This window comes from Perognathus longimembris, chromosome 17 (genome assembly GCF_023159225.1).
Source record: "Perognathus longimembris pacificus isolate PPM17 chromosome 17, ASM2315922v1, whole genome shotgun sequence".
Lineage (NCBI taxonomy): Eukaryota > Metazoa > Chordata > Mammalia > Rodentia > Heteromyidae > Perognathus > Perognathus longimembris.
In genome coordinates this window covers 12,567,381-12,580,569 of record NC_063177.1, presented here as the reverse complement: position 1 = coordinate 12,580,569, position 13,189 = coordinate 12,567,381, and the positions used below count along the sequence as shown (strand labels likewise).

Genomic DNA, 13,189 nt, shown 5'->3' with positions numbered 1-13,189 from the left:
AGCAAAAGCCCACAGGGGACAGCACCTAGGAACTTGAGTTCAAGACCTAGGATACACACACATATACTACCAAATGCCTAGACATTTCAAAAATAATTGGGGGGGGGGGATTATACTTTTCATGGAATAAAGGCAAAGAAAATACCAGTGTAAGTAATATTTCCCTATCTTACAGAAAAATACAAATTGATTTACAACTGTGACATTTACATACAGTTCAATAAAGACTATACCTTCCCCGGGCTTTGTCCACAAGGTTTTCTGGAGAGACTCTGGAACCTGGTCTTGGATGGAGAACAGACTGAGACTGGGACTCTGGGCTGTATCGACTTGACTTAGTCCTTGCAGGTGTGGTTGCCAGAGCAGTGGGTGAATTTTGGAATGTAGAAGTGGTAGGCTGCTGGGGAGGCTGTGAGGAAACTTGATTCCTAGCAAAGTCTTGTGTGATAATTTGCTGTGAACAAGAAAAGAAGGAAGTGGTTAAACACATTAAGTACTTGCAAAAAATAGTGGCATAACCAGACAACTTTACTGGAATTTTTCTTTTTTGTGACCCGTTTTCTAAATGATTAAAAAGAAAACCGAATACTAAAGAGCGTACACAGATGTGATCAGCAAGCGTGATCAGGCGATGGGTCCTGGGCACTTGCCCGATCCCTTCTGCTTGGGAGGATGCAGGCGGCAGCTGCTGTGGAGACGGCGACTCCTGCTGAGGCCGATAGTGATGAAGCGGTCCTTCATACTGTCTTGCGGGGTCACCTAACAAAGAACAAGCAGAATCTTACTTCAAGGCTGTCCTTGTCTTGGACTCAGTACCAAAGATAAACATAATTCAGAAAAGAATGTAATATTAATCTCTTAGTTTTGAGACAAAAATATTTATTCACCAATAGAAATCTGAGGGCTAATAAAATGTGTATGAAGTGGGCCAAGTTATTTATCATTAAGCTATAAGTAAAAGAGAAATCAAGAGTTTAAAAGTTGCTGTTTGATAGAGCAGTTTTAAATATTCTGAAGCAGATTACCTTGAAACAAGTTATTTCTTAATATGGACTAGACAGATAAAGCAAATGACAAATGCAAATGTGAAAATATGTAAGTGATGGTTAGTAAAGACATACTTTCTGGTTGGTTTGCCTTAACAATCTCTGGCTGATAGGCCTGCAGTTTTTCCTGGGGTGGTGCAGGTGAGCTGGCAGGACTTATCACCTCAATAGCATCACTAGGTGCTTCATACCTGTGAGAAGATACTTTAAGAAAATAACTTTATTTTAAGATGAATCCATGGCAAGTTCAAATTCTTCAAATCCAATTGCATATATTGTTTTTAAATTTTTGCTCAAAAATTTCCAATGGCATTTCAGGATAAGGATAAAATGTACTGAACCCAACAGACAAAAGTACCTCTGTTTCTAATCTCATTAGGGCCTAGGATTTTCTGATATTTTGTGGGCTCTAAGATCTTTTTTTTTTTTAAGGCAAGAATAAAAATTAGGCGAGACAGAATAACAGATATGCAATACTCTCCTAGAAAACAACAAAATACTCATCAGGGGATATTAAAAATTAAATTAGGGAGATCTCAACAGTTAACTGATTTGACTCATCCCAATTCTGTGGGGGACAATGTTTCTTAGACAAAATTTGAGGCTATAAAGAAAGCTGCATCAGTATATGCTACTTTTAAAAGCTGTTTGTTACAAAATGCATGCTGGTTTCTCTCACCACAAGAGTATTAGTGAAAAAATTATTCCATTTAAGAGTTTTATCACCATGTTACCTTGTGAATAAACAGAAATGGCAGAGAAAGTGTGAAGCGAAGTAAACTCATGGAAAGGGATGCTATTAATCAATTCCAGAGGACGCCCACACAGAGCAAAACCCCTTCTAAAATGAAGCTTATAAGGAAGCTGAAGAGCTTTGCAGAGGGGATAGAGGCAGATTTTCACAGAGCTGCCATGACCTCAGAGCTGAGAATTAGGGAGAAGCAGATGTAATCTCCCACTTATAAGCATTCTGATATTAAGAGGAGTATGCATCTACAGGCTGCAACATAGCCTGGGGAATGGGCATGTGACTCTGGCTGGGCACATATGAATGGGCAACATGAACTGTATTGCCCTGCTACCACCTACTACTGCTCTTATGCAACTGGTCATGAAAATTGCAATTACCTCGGTTCAGGAAAAGAAAAACCTAATGGGATTGAAGTTGTCATTGAAAAGTAAAAAATAAAATAAAAATAAATAAAAAAATTAAAAAAAATAAAAAAGTAAAAAATATCAAACACTATATTGTAATTTATACCAACTTCCAATTTTCCTATTTACTATTATTCATCGTTGCTGTGAGCTAACATTTTTAAAAAATATTTACTTATTTATTGTCAAAGTGATGTACAGAGGGGTTACAGTTACATACATAAGGCAGTGAATACATTTCTTGTTCAACTTGTTACCTCCTCCCTCATTTTTCCCCCTCCTCCCTAACATTTTGAATACTCTCACATCTAACAATATTCTTCTGTCAATATGAAGTCTGATCTGGCCAGGTGCTAGTGATTCACACCTGTAATCCTAGCTATATAGGAGGCTCAGGTCTGAGGATCACAGCTAAAAGCCGGGGCAAGAAAGTCCATGAGACTCTTATCTCCAATTAACTATCAAAAAGTCAGAAATGAAGCTGTGGATCAAGAGCGTTAGCTTCGAGCACAAAAGGTCAGGAACAGTGACTAGGCCCAAGATCCAGCCCCAGGACCGCCCTGCCCCACAAGCCCATCTGCTCTTTTTTTTTTTTTTGCCAGTCCTGGGCCTTGGACTCAGGGCCTGAGCACTGTCCCTGGCTTCTTTTTGCTCAAGGCTAGCACTCTGCCACTTGAGCCACAGCGCCACTCCTGGCCGTTTTCTATATATGTGGTGCTGGGTAATTGAACCCAGGGCTTCATGTATGGAAGGCAAGCACTCTTGCCACTAGGCTATATTCCCAGCCACGCCCATCTGCTCTTGAACTGTATCCTAGTAACTCTGGAATACAAAGTGATGACACAATGCTTCATCTCTAAAGTGATGGAGGCTCAGGAGTCAAACTGAAAAGCACACTGCATAACTTCAGTATCTTGAACCATTGTCCAGTTACCAAACAAAAAGAAAAAAAAATTAAAACCTGCACTCAGAAACATGAACACCCACGGGGCTGGGGATATGGCCTAGTGGCAAGAGTGCCTGCCAGAAGTGGCACTGTGGCTCAAGTGGCAGAGTGCTAGCCGTGAGCAAAAAGAAGCCAGGGACGGCGCTCAGGCTCTGAGTCCAAGGCCCAGGACTGGCAAAAAAAAACAACAAAAAAACATGAACACCCAGGGAAAAACTGGAGTATTATGCCTATCAGACAATGAAAAATCAACTCCCAGAGTGAGATTCTGATTAAAAAGCAACAATCTTGTAGCTAGGCAGCCTGGGTGCTGTCCTATTCTGTAAACTTAAGTGGGGTCATATATACTTATGGTGGTCCATCAAGATGTTCTTCAAACAGCTCCTATGTTACAGTCCTGGGGCATGGCTCAAGTGGTAGACAGCCTGCCTACCAAGCACAAGGCCCTAAATTCAAGCCCTAATACCTATGCTGCTAGATTTACACTGCCAAACTAGCCAAACAATTCAGCAACATGGTAGACATGTATTCAAATAAGTTATAATTAGACAAGTGGTTATTTGGAGAACTGCATGTAGCTATGTGCTGCTGGCTCAGGAGGCTGAGATATAAGGGTAGCACTTTGAAGCTAGTCTGGACAGAAAATTCAGTGACTCTATCTTCACTATCAACAAAACAGCATCCTGAGTTGAGAACAAGTCCCAGTCAGTACTGGCAAAAACAACCCCAAAACAGGAAAAACCCTGCATGCTACATTCTGACAAACAAGCAATCTTTTTACTTTTTCATCATCAGCAATGCCAGTCAGTTTTTTCAATGAAGATAACAGAACTATAACCATGTGATTATTTCAAGTATTAGCAACTACTTATTTAAATGTCATCTTGTTTTTTTCTAGAAGTCCTTACAAAATTTAGGCAATGTTAAGAAATTTTTTTAGAGTAACTTTTCTAAGCAAAATTTTAGTGCAGATTTGTGAATCTGTACTTGCCAGACATCAAGATAACTAATAAGACTGAGTCAAAACCGAATTTTTAAGAAAGGTACAAAATATCAATCTTTTTTAAGTGTCTCACTTTTTTTTCCCTCCGCCAGCCTGGAGCTTGAACTCAGGGCCTGGGCACTGTCCCTGACTTGAGCCACAGTGCCATTTCCAGCTTCTTCTGTTTATGTGGTACTAAGGAATCAAACCCAGGGCTGCATGCATGTTAGGCAAGCAAGCACTCTACCACTAAACCCATAAATCTCACTTTTAAATACCTGTATCTTAGGGGAAAGACCTAAGAATCTTTGAAGGATTAGCCACTTACTAAGTAAGCCATGTTCTAGCAAACTATGTCTGAGAAATTATACATTATCAGCAAGGAGCCTGTCAGTACCCCTATTACTTTCAGAGGTGTTGCACACATTAACAAGCTCTGCTCTCTATCTGTCCACCATTCTATAAAAGACATAGTTTTCTTCTGATAGGCTTATTTTTTAGAAAACAGGGAGGTCTTAGGGCTGGAACTCGCAGTCTGGGTGCTGGTTCCTGAGTTCTTTTGCTCAAAGCTAGCACTCTACAACTTTGAACCACAGCTCCACTTCTGGTTTTCTTCTGGTGGTTAACTGGAGATAAAAAAGATTTTCAACAGACTTTCCTACTGACTTTGAACCATGACCCTCATCTCTCAGCCTCCTAAGTAGCTAGGATTACAGGTGTGAGCAACCAGCACCCAGCTGGAAACAGATTTTTAAATCAGAAAAGTAAAAGATACATTTTCACACTACCCATAAAAGCTTTTCTCTTACATTTATTGTCAAGCATTAGGATTTTCTATACCATGTAGTTATGCTTTACCTAAAGAATAAAGTAATTCTTTACTCAGATATCACATTGTGAAACTCAGATTGAGATACATACAGCTACTAGAAGAGTCTGAACTTTGAGAGCCACGTTCCCTCGCATCCTTGTCCGAGGCAATTTGCCGGGTGATGATCACGTCTATGAAGTTAGCTGCAGTAATGGTAGTCTTCCCTCGGGTCCTTAGCTCTTCCTCATATCTGGATTTTGGAGGAGGCCCTTTATCTTTCCCAGCCTCAGAGTACACTACTGAGGCGTGAGGCTGGGGCTTGCCACTTGGAAAGGCTGAAGCAGTGTACAGACACTGAACAGATCTCTTCTCCACCTCCAAGGTTTTCTGCTCTAGCTGCTGCTGTTCACTAACTGCTGCTGACCTGCTTCTCAAATTTTCTTCTAACCTGGCAGCTTCATGCTTACTCTCTTTTGTTTTGGAAACATCCATCTGGGGTGCAGAAGCTGCAGCATCCACAAGAGCAGCCAGGGCATCCGCAGCAGTGTTGTAACGGGAAGCTGGCAGGCCTTGACTTATTGAAGGGCCTCCAGCAGGCAGTGGCCTGTAAATAAAACCAATCACAGTTCTGTGAAGGAAAGAACATTTACTGAGGGAAGCAGAGAAGTGTGGTAGGAAGATGGAAAGAAAAATTGCAAAAAAAAAAAAAAATGGCCTTAACATCTTAATTATATTTAAAACTATTACACTCATAAATTTTAGAGAGAAACTGACATGATCCGTAGCTGAGCAGTTGGATCCAAAGGAGTGATTACACTGGTTCCATTGGTTCCCTGGAAAACGCTGGGTCTTTGTTGTAACACGGTCTCCTGAGTTCTTACAGAAGGGGAGGGGGAGCGGACATATCCATGACTTCCAGGTCGGCCCGGCTGTTCTGTGCCTGCAAGGGCAAAAAACAAGAAGGAAAAAAAGATAAACCACAAGAAAAAGCTAGAGAGAAAAGGTAGTCATCTACAGCCATACCACCCTGAACGCACCTGATCTTGAAAGCTAAGCAGGGTTGGACCTAGTTAGTGCTTAGATGGAGAAAACGTAGTCATATATGTGAGTTACCAATTTCCTACTATTCCTAAATACAAAAGGAAAATTGAGGGGCTGGGAATGTGGCCTACTGGTAAAGTGCTCGCCTCATATACATGAAGTCCTGGATTCAATTCCTCAGCACCACATATATAGAAAAAGCCGGAAGTGGCGCTGTGGCTCAAGTGGTAGAGTGCTAGCCTTGAGCAAAAAGAAGCCAGGGACAGTGCTCAGGCCCTGAGTTCAAGCTCTAGGACTGGCAAAAAAAAACCACACAAAACAGAACAAAACAAACAAAAGGAAAATGAGACAAGAAACTTAATATCCTCATTGATGGCCTTTCTAATTCAATGAAACCCACTAGCAATTTGAAACAAACAACTATCATGATCACTTCCACTTCTGCGATGAGCTTTAATATAGATTCCAGAGCATCAATAAATAGCAGCAACAACAATAAAGCACTAATTCAAATTATTATCCTTCAGATGTTTCCTCAAACTCTGGTGTGTTAATGATTTCCAGATGCAAAGTGGGTACAACTTTTCGAGCATCATAAGGAAAATAGATTGTGGCAGCAGTAGGGTGTAGGGCTGTTTACTTGACCACAGTTCTTCCTGCTTGACTTTTTCACTGTCCTTCGCAGGTAACTGTTTCTGTCAACAAGCTTTCTCTTGTGAAATGAAAAGTGTGCTACTTCCAAGTTATCAGACCTGAGACATTTTTGTTCACTTTAGTCCTCCCGTAATTCTTCCTTGCTTTCTCTCTTGTTCTCTGCCCTCTAACTTTCTACCTTGTTCTTTGCTTTCCTAAGAGCAAGCAGTTTTTAGCATGCATTTATTCTTTGCAGGCCCATGTTGCGTAGGCGAAATGAAAAATTATCCCTTTGTCAGAGAAAGTTATGTCAACTACTATAGCACTTTCATCTGAGACCTGCAATGACTTTTGGACAGAGAATTGGTGTCTGCTCCCACTGCACTAAGCACAAAGTTTCACTACAGATTACAAAGACCTGTCAATAGGGGGAAACAGACCCTTCTCACTTACTTGGCCGCAGGTAAAGGTCAGAAGAAGTTGCAATCCGTTCCCGTTCCCTTTCTCGCTCCTTCTCCCTTTCCCGCTCCCGCTCAGCGCTCGCAGCTGCAAGGTGTGTTGGGTGTCCTGTGAAACACATGAGTCCACAACTTAATGACAAAAGTTTCTCAACATCTGCTGAATATTTTCAGTGCTGATCTTAGAGCGAGACCTAGGGCCTGGGCACTGTCCCTGAGCTTTTGTGCTCAAAGCTAGCACTCTACCATGTAGACAACAGCTCCCTTTCCAGTTTTTTGGTGGTTAATTGAAGGCTGAGTCTCATGGACTTCCCTGCCTAGGCTGGCTTTGAACTGCCAATCCTCTGCTCTCAGTAGCTAAGGTTACAGATGTGAGCCACTAGCACTCAGCTTGAAAAAAATTTTTTAATCCAAGAAAGACTACCTAAAATGCCTTAGAAGGCTGTGCCTCAAACACTGGAGCACACTGGTCTTATTGGAGAGGAGAGAGACTGCAGCATCTTACCTGGAGACATCGAAGCAGAGTTGTATGGCCTGGGGGGGAAAGTAATCTGTGTACCAGGAATATAAGTAATTCTGTCCATGGGAGGAGTGCTTGTTCCCCCTGGATGAGGCACTAAAATTGTTGGAGGCATATTGGTCAGGTCAATGATTCCTATCCAAAAGACAAATACATTTTGTGTTTAGCATTACTGTAAAGGCTCAGAACTATACATGATTTTTGGATTTTGTCTATCTCAATAATCCAAGATAATTTATATATAATATAAATGAAAATATTTAAACTCATCATTACTTTTGTTTTTCTTTCCATTCCTGGGGCTTGAACTCAGGGCCTGGGTACTGTCCCTGAGCCTCTGTGCACAAGGCGAGTGCTCTACTATTTGAGCCACAGTGCTATTTCCAGCTTTTTCTGTTTATGTGGTACTGAGGAACCAAACTCAGGGCTTCATGCATGCTAAGCAAGCACTCTACCACTAAGCCACATTCCCAGCCCTCGCCATTACTTCTTAAAACCTTTAAAAAGAGAAAGGTAATTAAATTCTGCATTCCCTATCACTAACCTCAAATATGGAGAGATTAACAAGAGAGAGAAAATTCATGAAAAAATGTCTTTCAAATAGTTTGCCTGAGGATTTGGCTTACTTATTTCAATGTTCACCAGAAGTTTTATTACTATATTACTTTGTTTGCTTTTCAAGAGCTAAATTCTCTAGAGAAGGACACAAAAGTCTTTATCATTCCAGCATTCACTGAAATTATTATTATTATTAATAATAATTATTAATTATTTATCTAGCATTTTATTTATGTTATAAGGTAAAAATAATGAATTTTTAAAAATCTACACTGTAAAAACACACACCTCTTGTTGGTGGGTATGGGAGACCCAGGGGCTGTTCGCGTGGGGAGAGTCCTCTGGCTACATCAGGGCGCAAGTTCACCTGCATCTGCTGTGAGGTAATGTAATCATTTAGGATTGTCTGTCTTGTGTTCTCCATAGCATAAAGCTGGTACTGACTGGGGTAGCCTGGAGTAGGTGAAAGCTGTCTCTGAAACAGGTAAGCAGCAGCAGCTGAGTGAGAGAAGAGGAGAAAAGCATTGAGTTTTGACCTAGGTAAAATGCATTTTCTAAACATCACCTACAATGAGAGGAAAAACATCAGCTGCCATAGTGCATACTTGGCTCCAGAGAATACAGTGCCCTTGTTTGGGGTCTTGGTACATCAGTAAGATGTTTTTGTGTTTGTTTTGTAGTACTATATGAACTCAGGACCTTGTGCTTTCTAGACTGGTACTCTGCCATTTGAGCCAGGCTCAATGCCCTGATTTTTGCTGGTTATTTGTGAGACATGGTCTTTTGAACTTTTTTACCAAGGCAGATCTTGAACCACAATCCTTCTGTTCTCAGACTCTGAAATAGCTAGGATTTCAGGTATAAGCTACTAGCACCCAGAAATGAATTTTAATTTATTGTAATGGGAAAGAATAATAATAGTAGCTGAACTAGCTACTATTACAAATAGCTTCATATTCCAACTCTGGCATGAAACGTTGTTATACTTTCACTGGAAGTATCCAAGAGCTATACTTGAAAATAAAACTATTGTTTAGTACTCATTATCAATACAAGCAAATGGAAATATATGTGTAAACACTTTGTGAAATAGCAATTTTACTCTCTTAATAATAAAAAATCATTAGTTTATAAGTACTTATTAGTTTAGAGGCACGTCTTTGGAACAGAAATCACCAATATTTTTTTCTATCATGGGCCAGATGATGTGTTTTAGGCAATACTGTCATACAATACTTGTCCTAGCTACTCGTCTGTCACTGTAACACAGAAGCTACAGAAAAAATATAATAAATGGGTATGGTTGAGCTTTCATTTTTTAAAAAAATTTCTTTGGTAGTACCAGGTTTTGAACTAAGATAACCAAGTGCTCTACCACTTGAACCTTTACCCTTATCCTCTATTAGTTCTTAGTGTGTTTCTTAGATGTGGTCTTGAATGCCCTGGAAAGACTCAAATTCACAATCTGAAATTTGAATGCCTATCACTCTCATTGTTAAAGCTGAAAAATTGTACATCACCACTAAATTTATAAACTGTACGTGGAACAAACCAATTTAATTGGTTTGTAACTGCTATACTAGGTTTGGGATCCAGGGACTAATGACCTGATAGAACAGACATAAGTTTCAAACACATTGTTTCCTACAAATTCTCTGCTCATACGAAATGTAAATAATTCTTAGAATCCTTAGCTTTAAAAATATTTTAATGAAAAATACCTCCTGAACAAGCAAGATAAGCACAATTTCAGTCTAAGCATAATTACAACTTAAGGCATGTAATACATTATTAATTTAAGCCAGAAAAGAGTCTGAGTGCAAACACATGTATCTAATGCTCAGCTGGCAGCAGCAAAGGACCAGGTCCTGGGAGGACTGGGGAAGCCATTCCTGCAAGGGATTCTGAGAACCCAACAGAGGCTATGTTCCCACTTGTAATGTGACAAGACAGTATCTCTCCTCTTATTGCATGAAATAGGGCTTCATCATAGTGATCACTTATTAGACATCAGTAGGTGCACACTTTGGCACCTACCAGAACCAATATCAGTGATATACACTCAAGTTTCTTCTAGCTGTGCTTGTTACTTAATTACTAGGTTTACACCCATAATCTTAGCTACTCAGGAAACTGGGAACTGAGGAAAGTCCTGGAGACTCTTATCTCCAATAAACTACTCAGAAAAAGCAACACTTAGAAACCATTTGGTGTAAATCAACTGCACAACTCTTAGGGGGAGAAGGAAAGGAGGAGGGGAGAGGGGGGAAATGAGGGAGGAGGTAATAAGTAGAACAAGAAATGTACTCACTGCCTTTCATATCAATTTGTAACCCCTCTGTATCACATTTTGACAATTAAAAATTGAAAGACAAAAAAAGGGCAGCAAGTGGCACTGTGGCTCAAGTGGTAGAGTGATAGCCTCAAGCACGAAGAGGCTCAGGGGCAATGCCCATGCCCTGAGTTCAAGCTCCAGGACTGGCTAAATAAATAAACAAATAAAACAATCTGAAAAATAGTGAAAACGAAATGTTATTTAATAATTACTTATTTATTGTCAAAGTGATGTACAGAGGGGTTACAGTTTCATATGTAAGGCCATGGGTACATTTCTTGTACTATTTGTTACCTCCTCCCTCACTCCCCCTTCCCCCCTCCCCCAAAATGTTATTTCTTTGAAATCTAAGTTGGATACTTTGGATAGACTCAATAAAGAGAGTGAATTAAGTGTAGAAAATACAACTTGACAGGACTAGGAAAAAAATCCTCATTTGGATTATTTATAGTTATCTTGAAATTTTAACGTGACTTAAGACTAATGAAAAGAAAAGAGCCACACCTGAAAATTTCAGCTTCTTTTGTATTAGGAAGACTATGTGAAGTTTAACAACCAAACAGCCTAAAAATGGCTGTAGCCCTCAATCAGAAGAAAGTCTATGTTGTAAATTAACATACAGTATTTAATGTTTCTGTCATTTAAAAGAAAATCTTCATATTAATTCATTTTTTTCAATCAGCTTTACCAACTATGACCTGATACAGCTTTTCAGATACCCAGTTTTTAGTTCTTTAAGATAGCTTTACTTTACTGCTTCATTTGGATGATGGCAACATGGAGTGCAGTTTACAAAAATTCACTGAGTTGTGCATTAATAATATGAACAATTATCTTCACACTGTACCATAGAAGAAAGTTTAAAAAGGTCTTACATGTATGCTAATTCTTTCCCATAAGATTATCACTACATGTCATGCTTACCAGGATCAAGAGCTCTATGAAAGGGCATGGATGGATCCAAGTGCGTGGGAAGGTGACTCCGATAAACCTCCCCTGCCGCACTGCCTCTATGGTGGGGATCAAATGGGCTGTGACTCACAACAGGATCCACTCCAGGCACTGGAGACTTGGCTGGTATGCTTTCCCTTTGGGTTGGGGTCAGTGTTGACTTCCTTTCATGATTGGTCGACTTGCTAGAAGAAATTGTAACTGGGGGCAGGCAGAGGGGGCACGGGAGGAGAGAACAATTCCATAAATATTAAAATAAGGGACTGGGAATGTGGCCTAGTGGTGGTGTGCTTGCCTAGCATGTATGAAATCCTGAGTTCGACTGCTCAGCACCACATAAACAGAAAAAGGCGGAAGTAGCATTGTGGTTCAAGTGGTAGAGTGCTAGCCTTGAGCAATAAGAAGCCAAGGACAGTGCTCAAACCCCAAACTTGAACTCAAACCTGAGTTCAAACCCCAGAACTGGCAATAGATAGATAGATAGATAGATAGATAGATAGATAGATAGATAGATAGATAGATAGATAGATAGATAGATAATTTGCAAAGCACATTCATATTTATCCATTTCTCAATCATTCAAATGCAGAATATATTCATATAATATTTTGTTTTGTTTTGTTTTTGTTGCCAGTCCTGGGGCATGGACTCAGGGCCTGAGCACTGTCCCTGGCTTCTTTTGCTCAAGGCTAGCACTCTATCTCTTGAGGCGCAGCTCCACTTCCGGCTTTTTCCTATATATGTGGTGCTGAGGAATCGAACCCAGGGCTTCACGTATACGAGGCGAGCACTTTACCACTAAGGCCATATTCCCAGCCCCTCATACAATATTTGGATCTTCTCTTTCCACACAAATTTAAACATTCAGTCCTATAAAACATGCAAATGTGAAAAAAGTGAGAAATTTGAAAAAGACTGCTATCTTTCAGAGCATATCACTAGTACTGTACCACCTTACATTAAGATTATAATATTAATGAAGTGAAACATCCCTAGAGAGGATTGTGATCCTCCTTATATACATTCCTACATCCCAATATGATTTTGTTTCCTGTATCCATTAACATTCTAAGTGCTTTTAATTTCATGATGTGGCACATCTCAAATTCATGTCTTGCTAGTAGAGTGGCTCAAGTGGTTGAGTTTCTACTTAGTAAGTATAATGCCCTGAGTTCGAATCTATGATTTAAAAAACCCATAACCTGGGTTACCAAACTCTCTGATACCTGCTAATCATGAAAATTTTTTATTTTCCTATGCTCTAATACAGTGACTTTCTTATTACACCCATTCCTTTCCTTATTAGTCTCCTTTTAAATCATAGTACTAGTCACACTACAGTAAATATCTATAACATAAAATGGACCCTTTTGGCCATATTTATTTGATTTTTTTTGCCAATTTATTTGGTGCTGGTGTTCAAACCCAGGGTACCTTAACCATTTATATTCAGTAGAATATAAACATGATGTTGTACAACCATCATCACTATCTTTATACTAAAGTTTGATAGAACAAACTTGGGCATGATCAAACCTATCAAAACAAAGAAATCACACTGGCTTATCACAACCCCTTCTAAGTCTAACTTGCTCAACTGTGGTTGTCTTTTACCTATACAGGGAAATTCTTCTAAAATAGAGCAAGAGCTGTGTGCTGGTGGATCATACCTGTAATCCTAGCTACTCAGGAGGATGAGGATGAGATCTGAGGATCATGGTTCAAATCAACCCAGGCAGAAACTCTGAGAGAC

The 13,189-nt window shown here is 39.8% G+C and overlaps 1 protein-coding gene across 24 annotated transcripts in view; it reads right to left on the bottom strand.

Annotated features, from left to right (window-relative positions):
• The window catches only part of Ncor1 (nuclear receptor corepressor 1), a 149,690-nt gene that overhangs the window by 17,581 nt on the left and 118,920 nt on the right, over nt 1-13,189 (bottom strand). For 22 of the 24 annotated variants that reach the window (XM_048366693.1, XM_048366695.1, XM_048366691.1 and 19 more), the window contains 9 exons: nt 11,410-11,637; nt 8,439-8,648; nt 7,578-7,727; nt 7,068-7,181; nt 5,715-5,880; nt 5,051-5,544; nt 1,122-1,250; nt 602-759; nt 234-454 (listed from right to left, as the gene is read on the bottom strand). In XM_048366693.1, the coding sequence (XP_048222650.1) occupies nt 234-454; nt 602-759; nt 1,122-1,250; nt 5,051-5,544; nt 5,715-5,880; nt 7,068-7,181; nt 7,578-7,727; nt 8,439-8,648; nt 11,410-11,637 (1,870 nt within the window). The remainder of the gene's footprint in view (nt 1-233; nt 455-601; nt 760-1,121; nt 1,251-5,050; nt 5,545-5,714; nt 5,881-7,067; nt 7,182-7,577; nt 7,728-8,438; nt 8,649-11,409; nt 11,638-13,189) is intronic. The other 2 variants (XM_048366714.1, XM_048366715.1) reach the window with 1 other exon arrangement.